This window comes from Vitis riparia, chromosome 13 (assembly GCF_004353265.1).
Source record: "Vitis riparia cultivar Riparia Gloire de Montpellier isolate 1030 chromosome 13, EGFV_Vit.rip_1.0, whole genome shotgun sequence".
Lineage (NCBI taxonomy): Eukaryota > Viridiplantae > Streptophyta > Magnoliopsida > Vitales > Vitaceae > Vitis > Vitis riparia.
The window spans coordinates 18,717,167-18,736,343 of NC_048443.1; the positions used below are offsets into that span (position 1 = coordinate 18,717,167).

A 19,177-nucleotide genomic window follows, 5' to 3' on the forward strand; every position below is an offset into this window, starting at 1 on the left:
CCCCATACACCAAATATGCCTTAAAAGATAAAAAGGTTTCAAACATGTGATGATTGCAAGGAGCGAATTGAGAAAATAGAAGTTATAAAAAGTTTTGAATACTATATAATAAAGTTACTCAATTTATATATAATTATATTTTTCATCAATTATTAATGTAGTATTATGGCCTAAGTTGGGAACATAATATTTTATTATTTAAGGGAAGTTATTAATTTATCAAATATTCATTTATCGAGGTTTGATTGAACTACAACACGCTTAATAATGTATCTAACATGCTAGCTAGTCTCATGTGACATGAACTTAGATGTGTTTGATCTACCAACGAAAGCTTTAGATTGAATTACACACTGACTTTTATTTTCTACTCTATGAATTGAACTTATGTTGGTCTTAGGTTTAAATAATTCACCCAAATTACTGTTCAGGCTTAACTTAAAAATTAGCAAGAGTTGATCTACATTATTTGTTTAACTTAACAGCAAAGTTTTTATTAAATAATCATTTAAACATCATACCAAGTTTTTGGTTCTTGCAGGATGTAAGTTTAGCCATCTATATTGTATCTATAAATGGCACATGATAATGACCGTATTACCGAAGAAATATGTTTACAATTAGGCCTATATAAGAACATGCCATGACCATTCTCCATCGCATCTGCATCTCTGTTCAACACCTCCAATTAAGCTGATCTCCAATGGACCACCAACTCCTCTTCATCTACCTTTTTCTCTTGCTTTCTGTTATAATATCTGCTGCAGGTATATCCCTCACTATTATATATCCACTTGTATATATGAAAAAGTGCATGATAGTTCTTTCTCTTATCGTGCCATTTCCTATTACAGGGGCTTATGTAGATGCTAATCGCTCCATGAAACTTTTTGTGTTTGGGGACTCGTATGTTGATACCGGGAATAGGAATTTCACAGCTAGTTCATGGAAAGAACCGTATGGAATTACTGATCCTGGTAGACCTGCTGGTCACTTCTCTGACGGCCAAGTCTTCACTGAATACATAGGTTAATCTCTCTTCCCTTGGAGTGAATTTTTATTTATTATGTGAATTTGTCTTTTTTTTTTTTATTTATAAAGTTTATTTTATATATGACTTCTAAGCTAGATCGTTTGGCAACAGTAGCTTTCAAGAAGTCCCATGAAATGTGGCCATAATAACAACATTGATATGAAAATTCAACCAAGTTTGAATAGAAAAATTCTACCAAAAATCTGAAAAAGTTCGTCATGGAAGTTCTTTGTTTTGGTTACTTAACTATCGTTTATTCAGATAACTAAAATATTTTATGTTTTGAACTACATGACAAATAGCTTCACGGATGGGCATAAAGTCTCCTACACCATATAGATTTAGAAAAATAAGACCCATAAAATATGGAATGAATTTTGCTTATGGAGGGACAGGCGTCTTCGACACACTGGTTGCTGCACCAAACATGACAAAACAAATCGATTTGTTTGAACAACTCCTTCAAGAGAAAATCTATACCACAGATGACCTTAAGTTCTCCACTGCTCTGGTATCCGCTTCTGGCAATGATTATGGCATCTACCTTGCTAGAGGTGGAAGTCTTGAGGTGAGTGCCCTATTACATGGACTTCCATTAGTTTTATCAAAATCAAACTAAGTACAGTGATTTTCTCAATGGCTTGTTATCTTTTGGATGGTATATATTTTTTCAATCGTGGAACTCACTTCAAATGTACATTTTAGGGTTTGCCAGCCTTCATTGTATCTGTTGTTAACCAGATTGGCTTGGATCTACAACGTATTCATGATTTGGGAGTGCCGAGAGTAGCCATTATGGGAATACAGCCTCTTGGATGTTTGCCTCAATTTACAAAGGAATACTCATACGAGATATGTAATTCAACAGGAAACTTGGTTGCACTGTTTCACAACCTATTACTAACAACTATGGTAGAGGAGCTGAAGCCTGAATCTAAATTTGTGGTGCTTCATATGTACGATGCATTCATATCTGCAATGAAGAAATTTGAAAACGAAACAGGTGATTTCCCCATATTTATGTGAGATAAATACTGAATTTTGGTTATGGTAGGTTAATAGCAGAATTGCAAGTTGTTTTCTTTATGTACAGGGTCGAGCTTCATCATTCATCTTAGATTAGGGCTCAGGTCCTGATATATCAGGCCAAACTGGAGGCTCAGGAAAATCAGGAGTGAGTTCTGGATACACATCCGCCACAAATATTCACAAAATAATAATAATAATAATAAATAAAGCATTATCATCGTCATCATCATAATCATAATATTATCATCCTTGGAATTCTCATGTTTGTCCATATCATTGGAGATGTAACAGGAATCATCATCTTTAATATGATTGCTCCGTAAGTTGTATACCTCAAATATATGAATTCATAAATGCTTCCTTGTGCAGAAACTTCAAAGTCGAAGAATCCATTGAGGCCATGTTGCACAGGTATAACAAGCGAATACAGGTGTGGGGACGTAAAGAACGGGGAGAAGAAATACAATGTATGCAGGGTTCCGAAGTTGGCATTCTTTTGGGATTCGTTTCACCCTACACAAGCGGGCTGGGATGCAGTTGTGTCAGAGCTAGGATCTTCTATCGTAAGCCTCTTCTAGATTGCTCAAGAATCATTAAGAATAAATATTAGTGTTCGTCCAATGTAATGCATATCAGTAAAGAGCATCAATGTATTGATGTTGATAAGGTTATTGGCGGTAGGGTAACTCCTACAGTCCTACTCTTGTAGTATGATCATCCCAAATAACTTGGAACTTATTCTATTATCATTTTGCTTTTGAGACACTTTAGAAGCTTTAAAACTCATCTATCCCAACTAAAAATAAAAGACTTCCATTAACAGCATGCATGTGCGGTTCATATTAATGCTTTGATGTGCCCCAAACCAAAAGGCTTTAAACTTGTTCTAATTCAGTGGGTATCTGGCGTCAAAATCAAGAAAGAATTGCTAACAGTTGTGATGGAGACTTTTGACTAGAACAAAATAAACTAATGTAAAGATCAACTCTTCCATTACCTTTTGCACTAAACAATTTACACGCTCGTACTCCTTTGTCCCCCCACTTCCTCCGTTTTCCTTTGTCTCCATCTTCCCACTTTTATTTCCCTTTTTTTATTTTAAAAATAATTTCGCAGAAAATCATTTCCTATTTCTTTTTAATTAATTTATTTTTATTTATATAAAAAGGGTCCCACCGAACAGTTTCTTTCGGCCGCTCACTCTGTCGTCTCTCTCGCCTCCGTTCACCCTAGTCGTTCTTTAGCATTTGTCTCTATTCTCCTGCTATCTTGCGCCTCCCCCTCTCTCTCCTCTGTTTTATTGCAGGCAGATTAATAGAGATTTTTTAATCTCGGAGACACACTCTCAGAGATTAGGGTTTTGTTTTCTGTTGTTATTCTGATCCTCCTTTTTTTTTTTTTGTTTCCGTTTTTATTTTTAATTTTGTTTGTTGGGTGGGTTAAATTAGTGTGGCTCCTAGAGAGAGAGAGAGTGGAGATTTTTTGTTTGATTGTGTGGTGCTGTGTTGGGTTGTGGTTTTGGTTTTGGAATTGTGGTGACGAGTCGTGAGGTGGGTAATTGTGGGAAGATCTCTGTTGGGTTTTAGGGTTTTTGGTTCTATTGAATCTTGGAGGGCCTAAAGGCCAGGTTCATGGCTGGGAGTAATGAAGTCAACCTCAGTGAGTCCAAGGTATATTGATTTTTAGTTTGTGTGTTTGTGTTGGTTTGGCGCAAGCCTGTTGTTTGGTGATCAAGTTCGCATTTTTTTTGTTGTGGGTTGGTTGAATTTTGGGTAAATGATGGGTTGGTTTTGTTTTGTTGGTTTTCCGAGTTTTGGTGATTTCGATTTTGAAAAGTTGAAACTTAGTTGATTTTAGCTTGGTTTTGGGCCAGGTTCTGTTTGGGGTTGTGATACCAGATATGGATTTGTTGATGGGTTTGTTTTGCCTTTTTTGGTTCTTTGAATATGTGGCCTTTGCGGTCCTTATTTTTGTTCCTAAAAGTTGAAATTTTTGGTTCTTTGAATCAGTTTTGTTTGGGGATTTTGATCGGATTCTGAAGATCAAATTTGGACTTGCTGATGGGTTTGTTCTATTCTGTCTGTATTTTGAATTTTGGGTTTTGGGATTGTGATTTTCTCATTGAAAAGTTGAATTTTGATATGATATGATTGAAGGCTTTGATGGTTTTTTTGGGGATTTGTATGCTGAATTTTCTTGTATATGAGCATGTCCTTATCGATTTTGTTATTTTGAACCCTATATGCAGGGGAAGAAGTTCACCGCTTTTGGCCTGTATTGTCTGACTTGAATTCTAAAATTTCTGACTTTTCTCCTGTTCTTGTATATACTGCGGGTGGTTCCACTAAATACATGGATTCTAATATCCAATTTCAAGCTGGCTTACGATCTTCTGCGCCGTCCTGATGGCACCTTTAATCGCCACTTGGCTGAGTTCCTTGACAGGAAAGTCCCTGCCAATGCAAACCCACTAAATATATCAATATATATTCAAAATTGATAAATATTGAAGGATATAATATAGTTAATTTGGATATATTAAAGAATATAAAAGAAATATTTATATATATATATATAAGTACTTTTATTTAAAAATGTTAATAATTTAATTTATAAATTTATATTTTTCTTGTATTTAATTACTATAATTAAATTTAATTTAACTACAATAATTTTATTTTAATTAATTTATAATATATATATATAAATAAATTTTATTTTATAAACTAATATATATAAATATATAGGGAAACTAAAAGCAATGTAGTCCATTGGCAAGGGCCTTAAACTCCATATTGAAGACCAGGTTCAACTTAATTGGTAGTGTGATTTTTCATATCTTTGTGAAAATGAATCCCACATCGGAAATGGGGAGCAAATGGAAAGGGATGCTCCCTGTCTATGCACATTTGGGGCTCGGATTGGACTGGCCTTAAAGACGCCTGCATCAAATTTTTTAATCAGAGCTAGTTCTGGCGTGGCACCGATTTAACGTACGTACCAAGCTCTCAATTCCACAACCAAGAGCTTCTGAAAGCCATTAGAGCACATCCAGAGAGCGAAACTGGAAGGTAAGAATGCAGCCAAGAATTTTTTGTTGATGTGATCAAAATCTCCAGCAACCAGGCTATCTTCTCAACAATTGCGCACAACAAATTTTAATGGAAACACTTCAGCTCCCATGAAGCTCAATTGTAACGTTTCTGGGGCCGGTACGCAAAGACTCGTGCCTAGCACATTAGTTTACCTATGCCAAAGTTTCTTGTCTTTTTTCCAACTCACACTGAGGTGAGGACACAATGAAATCCCGTCATATTTATTTCTTTAATGGAAAATGATGACAACCACTTAAAATTTTCATTTTTCTTAAAATAATAATAATAATAATTAAATAAATAAATAACCCCCACTTTGTTTCTTTTGAATTTGGACCAATCATGTATTGTCCCATTATAAAATTTTTAATGCCCACCCTAAAAAATAGTGGAAAATTTGTGACAAATGAGACCGAAGATTTGGATAGTAATCCTAATAATTTGCTTTCAACATATCAAAGACAAGTTTAATGTCCACCTAAAACAATCTTCTCATATCACAATCATACGACAAAAGACAACTATCCATAGATGGGGCTACATAAAGATGAGAAAATCATAATCTAAATTAAAGAATATTCTAGTTTTTGAGTCTTCTTAATTATCCCTCTTAGTTACACAAAAGTCTTCCACTATAGTAGTATTCAACCTCATCATATTTATTTCTTTAATGGAAATTGATGATAACCACTTAAAATTTTAATTTTTCTTTGAAAAAAGAAAAAAGAAAAAACCCCCACTTTGTTTCTTTTTAATTTGGACCAATTTTGTGTTAATCCATAGTAAAATCTTTAATGCCCACCTAAAGGGTAGTGAAAATTTTGTGACAAATGGGACCCAAGATGTGGATAATAATCCTAATAATTTGCTTTCAACATATCAAAGACAAGTTTAGCTTCTAACTCTTGGTCTTAGTAGATAAAACTCCATGTTCACATAGAACCAAATTCCAAATAACAAAGGAAGAATGTGAAGAAACTTGATGGCAAAAGCACAATGGAAATTACAAACTTTTCACACACACAAATTAATAAAGAGTATTATTGAAAGAAAAAATAATGTTGTCGGTAGATATCTTAAAGAGAAGCTCATCAACACAAATCCATATTCTATTATTTCCATCTTATCTTACATGAGCAATCGATCACATATTAATTTGCTTTTGAGAATTGATAATAGATACATGAAAAGCAAGTTCAAAATTCCATAAACCAAACTAAAAAAAACAAGTATATTCATCGATTGGATTTAGCAAGAATAGAAAATAAACAAAACATGAAACACGAATAAAACAAGAATCAAATGAGAAATGGATCAATCAATTGTCACTTGTTCTCATGAACTCATATATGTTAATATAGAGGACAAAAATATCAAAAAAAAAAAAAAAAAGAGAAATATTCATAACCCTAGTTTTGAGAAATGGACTAAAATCTTCCTGAGGCTAGAAGTTCTTGGTTTTTGGCCATTAAATGGCATTGTTATGACTTAGGAAATCTTGAAAATCACCATTGCTCTCTTGTAGCAAAACCTCAAACTCACCAAATCAAACAAAACAAAACTCAGAAGAAATACATAAAAGCTCCAAAAAATGATGATCCAAAAGTTAGAAACACACACTTGAAGTAATCAAACCAGTTCCTTGAGCTCTAAAATATAAAAAAAACACATATGAAGAATAGAAAGAGAAGAGAAGAGAAGACAATGATGAAAGGGAATGGAGTGATGCTTGAGAAGAGGCTAGGTTTTGTTAAACTCGCGAGAATTTAGAGAGTGAAGAATCCTCTAGACAATGATGAGAGAGAATGGTGTGAGATATCTTGATGCATAGTATACATAAAGATTGAAATTCTTACCACCTAAAAAAATTAGTCAATTGTGTAGAGATGAGACATCAATCAAAATCTAAATGATACAATTATCCTAACATAATTCATAGTTCACACTTCAAGTTCTATAATGAATCATGGAATAACTTTTGGATATTAAGTTGAGTCATGGTTCTAGACGATGTATGACATACAGGATATTAAAGCACATCCAGAGAACAAAAAATGAACTCTTTTATCATATTGAATCCTAACATACAGGATCAACCGGCAAATACTACACCATTCTTCAGATAAGGAAAACTTTCCTAGGTAAGAATGCAGCCAATAATTTTTTCTTGATGTGATAAAAATCCCCAGCAATGCTCATAGGAATCTTCAGCAACCAAGCTATCTTCTCAACAATTGCGCACGACAAATTTTAATGGAAACACTTCAGCTCCCATCAAGCTCAATTGTAATGTTTCTTAGGCCGGTACGCAAAGACTCATGCCTAGCAAATTAGCTTACCTATGCCAAATTTGGGGAGGAGTCGGCGTAGTCCTAGTTTGGTTCAATTGACCATTGCCAGTTGCAAGTCAGTGAATACTTTTTTTTTTATTCACTTATTTGAATATCCAAGATAATGTTTAATTTTTATTTTATTTTTACTAAATCATCATTTAATACCAATTCTAATATTTTTTTATTTCAAAACTGTATGCTAGACTTTTGAAGTAGCATCATCACAAGAGAGTTTTTAAAAATTATATACAAATTAAGAAATAATGAATGATCCTCTTACAGCCAAAAGAAAGTTTCTTGTCTTTTTTCCAACTCACACTGGGACACAATTTTTGTATAGGCTGCCCAATTTTGAATTAGTGTCTCATTTCTAAAACTCCATTCTTTTATTTTAGAGTGTGTTTCACAATAATTTTTTTGACATCTTTATAATATTTTTAATATTTAAAAGATAAAAATTTCAAGTATTAGAAAAGTTAAAAACACTTTTTAAAATTACTGTCAAATACATTCTTAGAATGCGTTTGACAATTATTCTAATAAATATTTTTAATATTTCTAACACTTGAAAATATTTATTTTTTAAGTATTAAAAATATTAAAACACTTCATATAATTACTGTCAAACACACTCTTAATCTAATCTAATAAAAATTATAATTTGTATAATTTTCAATTTTCAAACCAATGCAAACTATTATTCAGATTTTAGAGCTTGAGATAGAAGTTAAAAATTTATTAATATTTCTATTAATAAACAACATGGTTGCCTACCATTGTTTTATTAATAGTGCTGGAATGTGAAATAGATGTGACAGTCAATCCCACTGGATAGACAATCTACATAAATTAGCATCGAATCAAAATTGACCGTAAATAACAAACTAGAATAATATAATGAATTCGCAATAACAGCAACTACTTTAGTTAATCTTCACAGTAAAAAAAACAAAAACAAAAAATAAAAAAATTTAAAAATTAAAATTAAAATTAAAATTAAAAATTAAATATCCACAAAAATTGGGTGTTGTGCATTAGATCTTTAACAGAGGCCAATTCAATAAAAGTTAAAGGCTGGTGACCAAGGAAGCAACTTTCAGATATAAAATTGAAGAAATTCTTAAAATTACAAAATTATAGAATATTTTAGTTTTTGAGTCTTCCTAATTATCCCTCTTAGTTACACAAAAGTCTTCCACTATAGTCACCTTCAATCTCATCATATTTATTTCCTTAATGGAAAATGATGACAATCATTTAAAATTTTCATTTTTCATTATTTGAAAAAAAAAAAAAAAACCACTTTGTTTCTTTTGAATTTAGACCAATCTTGAGTTAAACCATCGTAAAATCTTTAATGCCCACCTAAAAAATAGTGGAAAATTTGTGACAAATGGGACCCAAGATGTGGACAACAACCCTAATTATTTGCTTTCAACATATCAAAGACAAGTTTAATGTCCACCTAAAACAATCTTCTCATATCACAATCATACGACAAAAGGCAGTCATCTATAGATAAGGCTACACAAGGATGAGAAGATCATAATCTAAATTATAGAATATTCTAGTTTTTGAGTCTTCGTAATTATCCCTCTTAGTTACACAAAAGTCTTCAACTATAGTAGCCTTCAACCTCATCATATTTATATCTTTAATGGAAAATCATGATAACCACTTAAAATTTTCATTTTTCTTTGAAAAAAGAAAAAAAAAAACCCCACTTTGTTTCTTTTTAATTTGGACCAATCTTGTGTTGATCCATTATAAAATTGGGACCCAAGATGTGGACAACAATCCTAATAATTTGCTTTCAACATATCAAAGACAAGTTTAGCTTCTAACTCTTGGTCTTGGTAGATAAAAATGCATGTTCACAAAGAACTAAATTCCAAATGACAAAGGAAGAATGCAGAGAAACTTGATGGCAAAAGCACAATCGAACTTACAAACTTTTCACACACACAAATTAATAAAGAGTATTATTGAAAGAAAAAATAATGTTTTGTCTGTAAATATCTTAAGAGAACCTCATCAACACAATCCATATTCTATTATTGTCATCTTATCTTACATGAGCAATTGATCACATATTAATTTGCTTTTGAGAATTGATAATAGATACATGAAAAATGAGTTCAAAAATTGCATAAACCAAACTAAAAAAAAAAAAAAAAGAGTAAATATAGTCATCGATTGGATTTAGCAAGAATAGCAAATAAACAAAACATGAACCATTAACAAAACATGTTGAAACTACTAGTTCTTTTATATTCTCTGCTTGTGTTCCTACTGAATTTTAGGGGTAGTAGTTCTTATTGTAGTTCACTTAATTAAAAAAAAATCCCCCATCCCACACCTTTGGTTTGTCACCGTTTGAAAAGTTATATGGCTATGCTCCTTATTACTTCTCCTTAAGAGTCTTTGGTTGTACTTGTTTTGTTCTTCATCCTCATGCAAAGCATAGTAAGTTATCTTCTCGCTCTATCATTTATATTTGTCTATGATATGGGTGAAGGTCAAAAGAGATATCGTTGCTTTGATCCAATTAGCCATAAATTATATGTTTCTCATCATGTTTTCTTCCTTGAGCATATACCTTTCTTTTCTATTCCCATTGAGTCTCATAATGCCTTTAAGTATGAACTTGTTTACATTGATCCTTTCTAGGATGGTACAGATAGTTTTCCTGCAAATACTAGTACTTTGATTCCTGATCAACATGCTCTTTCTTTTCCTCGTACGGCTACTTCAACACCTTATAAGATTATGGACCCTCCTTCCCCACGTTCTTCAATTCTCAATGCCTTCGTAAGTTTACTCAATTACTAGATTTTGTTATTCCTTTTATTCAAATTCCTTTACATCATTTTTACCTCCTATTCATAACCTTTTTAACCTTCTATCATATAGAGAAGTTGTTTTTTATCCACTTCGGAAACAAGCCATGATTGAGGAACTTTATACTTTGCATAAGACTGATACTAAGGATTTGGCACCTTTACCACTTGATAAGAGTATCATTAGTTCTCGTTGTGTTTATAAAATCAAAATTAAGTCTCATGGTTCCATTGAGCGGTACAAATCCCAATTGGTTGTTAAGGTCCTCAACAATACGTTATGGATTATGAGGAGGCTTTTGCTCCTATTATAAATATGACTACTATTCATACTCTTATTGCGGTTTCTTTAGTTCGTCAATGGCATATGTCTTAGTTAGGTGTTAAAAATGCCTTCTTGAATGATGATCTTCAAGAAGAAGCCTACATGATCCTCCCTTCTAGTGTTTCTCATAACCTTTGAGAAGTTTGCAAGCTCAAGAAAGCTTTATACGATCTCAAACAAACACCTCGTGCTTGGTTTGTGAAGTTCTCTGATGTGCTTACTTCTTTTGGCTTTCACCCTAGTCATCATGATCCTACACTTTTTATGAAGTGCACATCTACTTGTCATATTCTTCTTTTTCTATATGTTGATGATATAATTATTATAGGCCGATGATGATGTTAATTGGAATGCAACATTGAAATCAGATTTAGCTTCTTGTTTTGAAATGAAAGATTTAGGTACTCTATGATACTTTTTGGGTATTAAGATAGTTTCTTTTCCAAAAGGTTATCTTCTCTCACAGTCTAAGTACACATTTGATATTCTTGATCAAGCTCACCTTATGATACTAAGACTGTTAATACTCCTCTTGAGGTTAATGTTCGATATTCTTCTTCTGATAGTAGCCCCTTGCTAAACCTATTTTATATTATAATATTGTTGGCAGCTTGGTCTATCTCACCATTACATGTTCAGACATTGCTTATGTTGTTCACATTGTATGTCAGTTTGTCAATTCCCCTACTACAGTTCATTAGGTTATTGTTCTTTGTATTCTACAATATTTCTGAGGTACTATATTTCAAAGTCTTTTATTACCATCCACTTTCTATTTAGAGTTGCATGCCTATTTTGATGCTAACTAGGCCAATGATCTCAAAGATCGCAAATCTACCATTAAATATTGTATTTTTTTTAGGAGATTTTCTTATTTCTTGGAAGAGAAAGAAACAAACTATTGTTGCTCGATCTTTCATAGAAGTTGAATATCATGTTATGATGCCTATCACCGATGAGATAGTTTGGTTACATTGGTTACTTCTTGATATGAGTGTTTTCCTTTGTTATCCTACTCCAATGTATTGTAACAACAAAAGTGTTATTTAGATTGCCCACAACTTCGTCTTTCATAAAATGACTAAGCATATGAAGATTGATTGTCACCTCACATGTCACCACTTCCAGCATAACATTCTCACTTTACATTTTGTTCCTTCCTTCCTAGAGATTGCAGATTTGTTTACCAAGTGACACCCACTTCCTCATTTTTGGTTTTTGGTCGGCAAACTCTTGAAGCTTCTTGCAGCTGCATCGTGAGTTTATAGGGAGAAGATGTTAGAGTTATTTATTTAGTTTTATTTAGTTACTATTTCTTTTCCTTATTTAGTTACTATATTAAAATTATTCTCTTTCTTTTTACAAGTAAGATTAAGTTAATCTTTATTTCCTTTTATTAAGCGTTATTTAAACTCTAATGAAATTAATTTTTTTAAGAGTGTTCATAATAAGAAACCCTAAAATTTCTTATTTCTTTTTTCTCTTTAAATAAATATTTTTTGGATTTCACACCATGGATGGTAGGCGGTTGAAAGGGATGAGTGATGGAGACTTGCATGGGTTTGATTTTTGAATGGGGCTATCAAAAGTGTGATGGTGGAGTTCACGACTTCAAGTTGTTGTGTGGTCATGGGTTTAAGTGGGCTGATTACTGGTATAGCGTCATGAGGCTCTTGAAGATGGTGGCTAGCTACATATGGTAGCTTTTCTATAAGCGACATTGAAGATCAAAGATGAAGATGGAGAAGATGGTGAGATGGTCTTGTTGGGGATCCCTCCTTGTGAAGTCATTCCCTAATGGGTTAAATGGAGGCAATCGTTTTTTCTTTCTCGAAGAGCTCCTTCCTAATTCTTAATGTGTCATAAAATGTCCAAGACACCTCTCCCCTAAAAGAGTATCCTGATTTCCCTGTTTCTTTCTAAGATCAACATTTTTAAAAATCTTTTTTTTTTCTTCCATCCATCTTTCCATCAATATCTATTACTTTTTTTTCTCTCTCTCCAATCACATTAAGCTCCCCCCTTTGTAATCAAACATTCAACTTTCCTCTTTATAATCCCAATCAAAGCACATGTTTCATAATAATAACAGTAATAACAATAATAATACGTGAATGGAAAAGTATGGACTTAGGGAAAAAGTGAGACCTCATCCAAAAAGTGTAATAATAATAATAATAATAATAAGAATGGACTTACCTTAGGTAAAAAGTGAGTGGACTTTCAATATGTTAAAAGTCAATGATTAGTTAGGATAAATTTGAAGATCTACACTTACATTATCATTAGATAAATTTTGATATTAAAAACAGTCTTTTGTAGAGTGAATACCTTTATGGTGGCATCTCCAATTTATTTAAATGGAAATAAAATTTGAATGCATTTTCTAATAGTGTTGTTGAAAGATAAGTGATTCCAGATATCTAAGATCATATGGTTTTTATAGGTGTAAATAATCTTGGAACAATTTCATTATTGTGGTGTAGTGTTATGTTTTAATGAGAATAAACTCTTCCCTATATCATGAGATTTTGATGCAACCCAAATTGAAAGTATAGAAAGTGTTGATGTCTTTGTTATTATTACACAGATGTTTATATATATATAAAAAAATATTAAAACAATTTTGACAATATTGATGATTTATATTTTTATGTGTACGTTTAGAGAAGTAAATAGGTCATGAGATGTTACCCTTAAAAAAAATTAAATATGATTCCCATCATATTTGGTTTGATAATTTAAAACTTTCCTCATATTCATAAGAAAATGCATGGGAATAGCATGTCGCTGTATCGGTGCCACGTCAGCACCTTTCACTATGTTTCATAAAAAATTTGGAGCCACTCGTGCACTGGGCCAGGATAAGCCCAACTATATCAGTTCCAGCCCACCATGTGAACCATGCTACGGCAAAGTCGCCAATCATTAAATAGAGCTTTGTTGCGTTTCAAGTTTCGATGTGGGAGAGCTACTTTACACTTTAAAAAATTTGCTTCCCTGCAACACTAGGGCTCGAACGAGGACCTCACATTTACAAAGAATGTCCTTTTCCATTACACCATATCTTCATATATATTAAATATGTGTATGAATCTAATATATATATATACAATTTCGAATCCGTTATTATATGTTTGCTCTTTATTTTATCATGTATTTTATATGTAAACTAAATATAAGACAAATATAAATTTATAACTAAAATTATTCATATTTTTAAATAAAAAAGCTTGTCTAAATATCATTATCAATTTTTTCAATTAAAAAAAAATAAACACTTGTATTATTGCATATTTTATCATTTATTAAAAGTTTTATTTTAATAACTTAATAAATTTTGATCTATTTTTAACTCACTGATATTTTATTTTAAAATATTTATTGATATTTTTTTTATATATCCATTTATTAATAAAATTATCAATATATTCGTAAAAATCGATATTTTCGTCTTGGTTATATAAGTGGATGTAATTTTTGTAATAACTATGTAAGTTAATTTTAAAATGGGCTTCTTATAATGAAGTTACATTTGGGCTGCAATGTTTGGCGCACTAAACCAATGAATTGAAGACAGCCTGTTTGTTCCTCATGCATTAATCCCATACATCTGCAGGTTCTTCCAAAACTATTACCCTTCTAGCTTATAGGATGTATTTCTTAATCCAAGTTCCCTCTCAAACAATGTATTTAATAGAGGATAAGCTTTCTTAAAAAAACAACAAAAAAAAAAAAACAAAACCGGCCTTTACAAGTGTGCAGGCGTTTTCGCTTTAAAAACTAATTTATCAATGATTATGAAAGTAATAAAAACAAAACTTAAAGAGCATGATATTGATGTAACTTTATTCTCCTCCTCCTCCTTATTATTATTATTATTGTTGTTATTATTATGATTATTATTATTATTATTAAGTAATGGAAGTGAATCCAAACCCAATATTATAATAATTATTGTTTGTTTGTTTACTTATTTATTATAAATGTGATACATGCATGGCACCATTACAAAATCAAGGCAGATCCTAACAGTAATCTCTTTTTATTTATTTATTTTAAAAATTGCAAATGTTATACATGGCAGTCATGAGGCTCATGACAAATACAAGGCAAGCCCTAACAGCAAAAGTTTTTATTTTATTTACTTATTAAATAAGGCATCAATAGAGGAAGTGATATGCCCTAATCACATACTTTAATTTTTCTATGCACATGGGCTCAGAGATTATAGGCAGGACTCATGGCGAAGAAAGCTAGGGAAGTCAGGAATCTTTACATGCTATCAACACCCACTTGAAAGATGTTGACTATACAGACATTTGATTTGAAAGAAGATTGGAACTCTTGAATTTCTCCCCGATTCTTTCCCATTGAAATTTATTTTTTGTGGTTGTTCTCCATCCCTGAAAATGATTCACGTTAGGGTCACCGGTAAGGTAAGGACAGAGAGGAATGTACATGCTATCAGCTTTCCTTGTCCACTAGTAGAGATCAAGAAATGGCTACTATATTTAACAGGAGTCGTGAGCTGTGGCCTATGGACAGACGCACATTTGTTTTAGGCTCGTTGAACATGAGCCGCACATCTTGTCCCCTGGGTTGGAACTCGTGTTTATTCATTTTTGTAAGTATTCAATAATTGACATACAAAATTTTATTCAGAAATTGTTGTATGATTTCTTTGTCTTTGAAATGGGGATCAGATAATCCATCTCAACACCTTATCTCAACTCAGACCTCTAAGTATTTGCTCAAGACAAATAATGGATCGACCTGGACTTTATCTGAGCGAAGAATCATCACGCACTGGGGCTTTCTATTATTTTCACTATTTCTTAGGTCCAATTATAATAATTTTAAATTCAACTGAAAACTGATAATAGGCTTTTGGCTTATGCAAGTGTGATAGCTGTCATCTCTCTCTTTCAAAATCTCTCTACAAAGGAAGGTTCCTTTCTCTTAACAGCTCTTGCACCTGGAATCTGTTCGCTAATGGAGAAGGAAAGCCACTTCTTCATCTTCTGTTTTTGTCTCTTCATTTGCTTTAAAACTATTGCTACAGGTACGTGTTCTGAGATCTAGCTTTATAACTTCGGCTAACTGGTAGCTAGAAAACATTGGTGTCTGTGGAACTAAAGTTTGGCATTCTTCCATCTTCTATATATATCTTACATTGCATTAATACTTGGCACAGAAGCTCATGCTAATGGCTTCACCAAGCTTTTCGTGTTTGGAGACTCCTATGTTGATACTGGGAATAGGAATTTCAGTGCTAGGTCATGGAACCAACCATATGGAATCACTCTTCCTGGTAAACCGGCTGGCCACTACTCAAACGGTCGCGTCTTCAGTGACTACATAGGTCCTCCCTCTTCTCTTATGACCTAGCTATATTCTACAAAAATTGATTTATTTTTATATATTTTTCTGAAAATTTTTGGCCTGCCTATTTTTCCAAAAACCTTTTTCTGAGGGCTGGATTTTCTCCTTTCTTATTCCTTTCCTTTTGAAAAGCAATAAATTTTTGTTTGGGAGGAGAAAAAATAGTTTCTTAATTCACCCTAGTATGATGTGGAAATAATATTCTTCCAAGAATCCTGAAGGGGAAAAAAGAAGTGAAGAATAAAGACAGAAGATGAAGGTCTGTATTCTCTTCTGTTCGTCATTCATTTCATCTAATTATACTTTTATCTTCTGTCTGAACTGCATGAAAAAATAGCTTCGTGGATGGGTATAAGGTCCCCTACACCATATAGATGGAGAAAAATGGAGAATACATCCCTGGAATGTGGAATGAATTTTGCTTTCGGAGGGACCGGGGTCTTTGATACCCTGGTCAGTGCACCAAATATGACAATCCAAATCGATCTTTTTCAAAGACAACTCCAAAAGAAACTCTATACCAAGGTTGATCTTAACTCCTCCATTGCTCTGGTATCTCTGGCCGGCAATGACTATACTGCATACCTTGCCAGAAATGGCACTACTGAGGTAGTTCTCCTTAGATTAATTATGGGTTTTAATTAGCAGATCCTGTACTCTAAAAAGGTCATATGATTTAATGATCCTCAATGAATTTTTTTGTGAACTTTTTCTAGTTTTATTTTTCTAAACAAACCTAGCTGCTGATCTTTTATGTCTGCACCTCTATAGGGTTTGTCAGCCTTCACTAAATCAATGATTAAGCAGCTTGGCTTGAACCTACAACGCATTCATGGTTTAGGAGTGCGAAAAATAGCGGTTATGAATATACAGCCTCTTGGATGTTTGCCTTCAGAAACTATCTCAGATTTGTACAAGAATTGCAGCACATCGGGCAATTCAGTGTCCTTGTTTCACAACCAAGTATTGGAGAAAACCGTGGAAAAGCTGAACAACAAGAGCAAGGAATCTGTGTTTGTTATTCTCAACATGTACAAGGCATTTTTGTCTGCATTGAAAAAGCAAGCGAGCCAACCAGGTATTTTCCCATTTATACATGATACAAATATTGCACTGATTTTGCCACTTACTGGGCAGCCTTGGGCCTGAGATTGAGGCCTAGTCTCAGCCACAGGCTTGGCCCAAAGCATGCTCAGATATGGAGTATGGACCAGCCATGGGCTGTGCTTGCCCTTGATTTAAAAGCCAATCTCAATTTGAATAAACTTGAGGCTGGGATCGATGGATGGGCCATAGCCTGTGCTTGCCCTTGATTTAAAACCCAGTCCCAATTTGAATAAGCTTCAGGCTGGGATCGATGGGCTATGGAGAGAAAACATAAAAAATAAAAAATAAATGGCAAACAAACTCCTTTTGTTACTTGTGTGCAGGAACTCTGAAGTTTAAGGATCCATTGAGGCCATGTTGCGAAGCAGTGAGTACTGGATACAAATGCGGGAACACAGAGGATGGAAAGAGGATGTACGTTGTATGCAACAACCCCAACTCAACATTCTTTTGGGATGATGTTCACCCTTCGCAGGCAGGCTGGCGTGCAGTTTACTTAGCATTAAAATCTTCCGCATACTCACTTGCTCTTATGTAACCTTGTGCTTTTTAACTTTGCATGCTCTGTTTTATTTTTCTCCTTAGGTATCTACAGATTCCAAATTGGAAGTATGGGATTTATAAGTGAGTTTTGGGGCAAAATATAACATATTACGTGGCATAATATGAGGCAAGTAGCGTAGCAGGGACGCAGAGATCTAAAAGGGAATAAAACTAGAATTGATATATGGTTTGGACACCAGCTTCAAAGGTACCGCACCGAAGTGGGTACCAAACTTCCCAAACTTTTTGTCCATTGGATGAAAAGCTTTCAATCTAGACTATCCATATGGATAATGGATTTTTTTTATAAAAAAAAAAAGAAAAAGAAAAAGGGAAAAAGAAAAGGTGCAATGATGGTATCTCCCCTCTATCTGCCTTTTTCTCCATTTTCTTTTCCAAATTTTTTAAAGGTGAAGGCATAATACTAGACGTTATTGTGCCCATGGGGCAAGATGTAAGTCTTGAAACATTGAGATGCAAGTCTTTTGAGACCTTTATTTTATAATTAATAAATATTTTAAAATATATAAAAAATAAAAATATAATGATATAAATTAAAAACATGAAAACAATCCATTAGAATTATTAAAAAAACCTTACTAGTCTCATACTTTCAAAACAAATCAAAATTAAGTCATAATAGAAAATAGAGGCAATCATTCTACTAGTTCCAAACTTTCACAAACAACCATAACCAAGTCACAAAATATCAAATAGAGTTAAAACACATATCACTAGAATGTTTTAACTTAAATCATCATCTCCAATATCATCATCATCCTCATCCAATGTATCAATAGTAGCAAAGTTCTCACTATCTAATCCTCCAATTTCATCTAACTCAATTGGTGTCAAATTCAATTCCTTTCCTTTGCCTTTGTCTCCACTTTTACCTAGCATAAAGTATAAATTAGGTATAAATGTTATAAGTTCGTTAATAAATTTCATAAAATTTATAACTTAAAATTTTTAATACTTGCTTGAAACCATGTTGCCCAATGACACTTGAGTCTCTTGGTCTTGGGACAACACAATCTAATGGCATCAATATTAAATAGTTCATTATCTTCAAGCCAACATAGATCAAGTAGAAAGAGGGGATCTTCTTTCTTCGCAATCCATTCATCATCCAAATCAATTTGATTTACCAAAATTGAATCAACATTTTGTTTTCTTTATAGACTTAGCTCTCTCAATCGAGTGTTACACCTCACATACACTAGAGCATTTAACCTTTGATGTTCAATTCTATTTCTCTTTTTGGTATGAATCTACAAATAATAAAAGAAACAAATTTATATGTTGAAATTAAATTAAAGTTCTCTAACATTAGAATAAAAATGTACATACTAATTTTTTTAAAAAAAATAAAAGTATTATTGATTCAAAAGTGTTCCATTTTCTCCCACATCCCAAAGCACTATAGGTGAGGCTAAGGACTCGAACAACAAACTTTTACAACTTTGGTGTGTAACCCTCAAAGCGCA

At 32.9% G+C, this 19,177-nt stretch overlaps 2 protein-coding genes across 3 annotated transcripts; both read left to right on the forward strand.

Moving 5' to 3' along the window:
• Positions 1 to 703: 703 nt before the first annotated feature.
• Positions 704 to 4,468, forward strand: LOC117928386 (GDSL esterase/lipase At5g03610-like). Its single transcript, XM_034848276.1, has 9 exons — positions 704 to 767; positions 855 to 1,028; positions 1,336 to 1,601; positions 1,739 to 2,036; positions 2,432 to 2,625; positions 3,676 to 3,732; positions 3,936 to 3,978; positions 4,072 to 4,140; positions 4,311 to 4,468. Exons 1-9 carry the CDS (start codon positions 704 to 706, stop codon positions 4,466 to 4,468), a joined length of 1,323 nt encoding a protein of 440 aa, XP_034704167.1.
• An 11,039-nt stretch (positions 4,469 to 15,507) lies between these two features.
• LOC117927721 (GDSL esterase/lipase At5g03610-like) lies at positions 15,508 to 17,811 on the forward strand. Of its 2 annotated transcripts, none has more exons than XM_034847376.1 (5): positions 15,508 to 15,720; positions 15,853 to 16,020; positions 16,378 to 16,649; positions 16,812 to 17,118; positions 17,471 to 17,811. In XM_034847376.1, the coding sequence occupies exons 1-5, from the start codon at positions 15,651 to 15,653 to the stop codon at positions 17,683 to 17,685; spliced, it is 1,032 nt and encodes a 343-aa protein (XP_034703267.1). In that variant the 5' UTR covers positions 15,508 to 15,650; the 3' UTR covers positions 17,686 to 17,811. The 2 variants fall into 2 exon arrangements, with proteins under 2 accessions (XP_034703267.1, XP_034703268.1); XM_034847377.1 differs by having other exon boundaries at positions 15,856 to 16,020.
• The last annotated feature ends 1,366 nt before the right edge of the window (positions 17,812 to 19,177 follow it).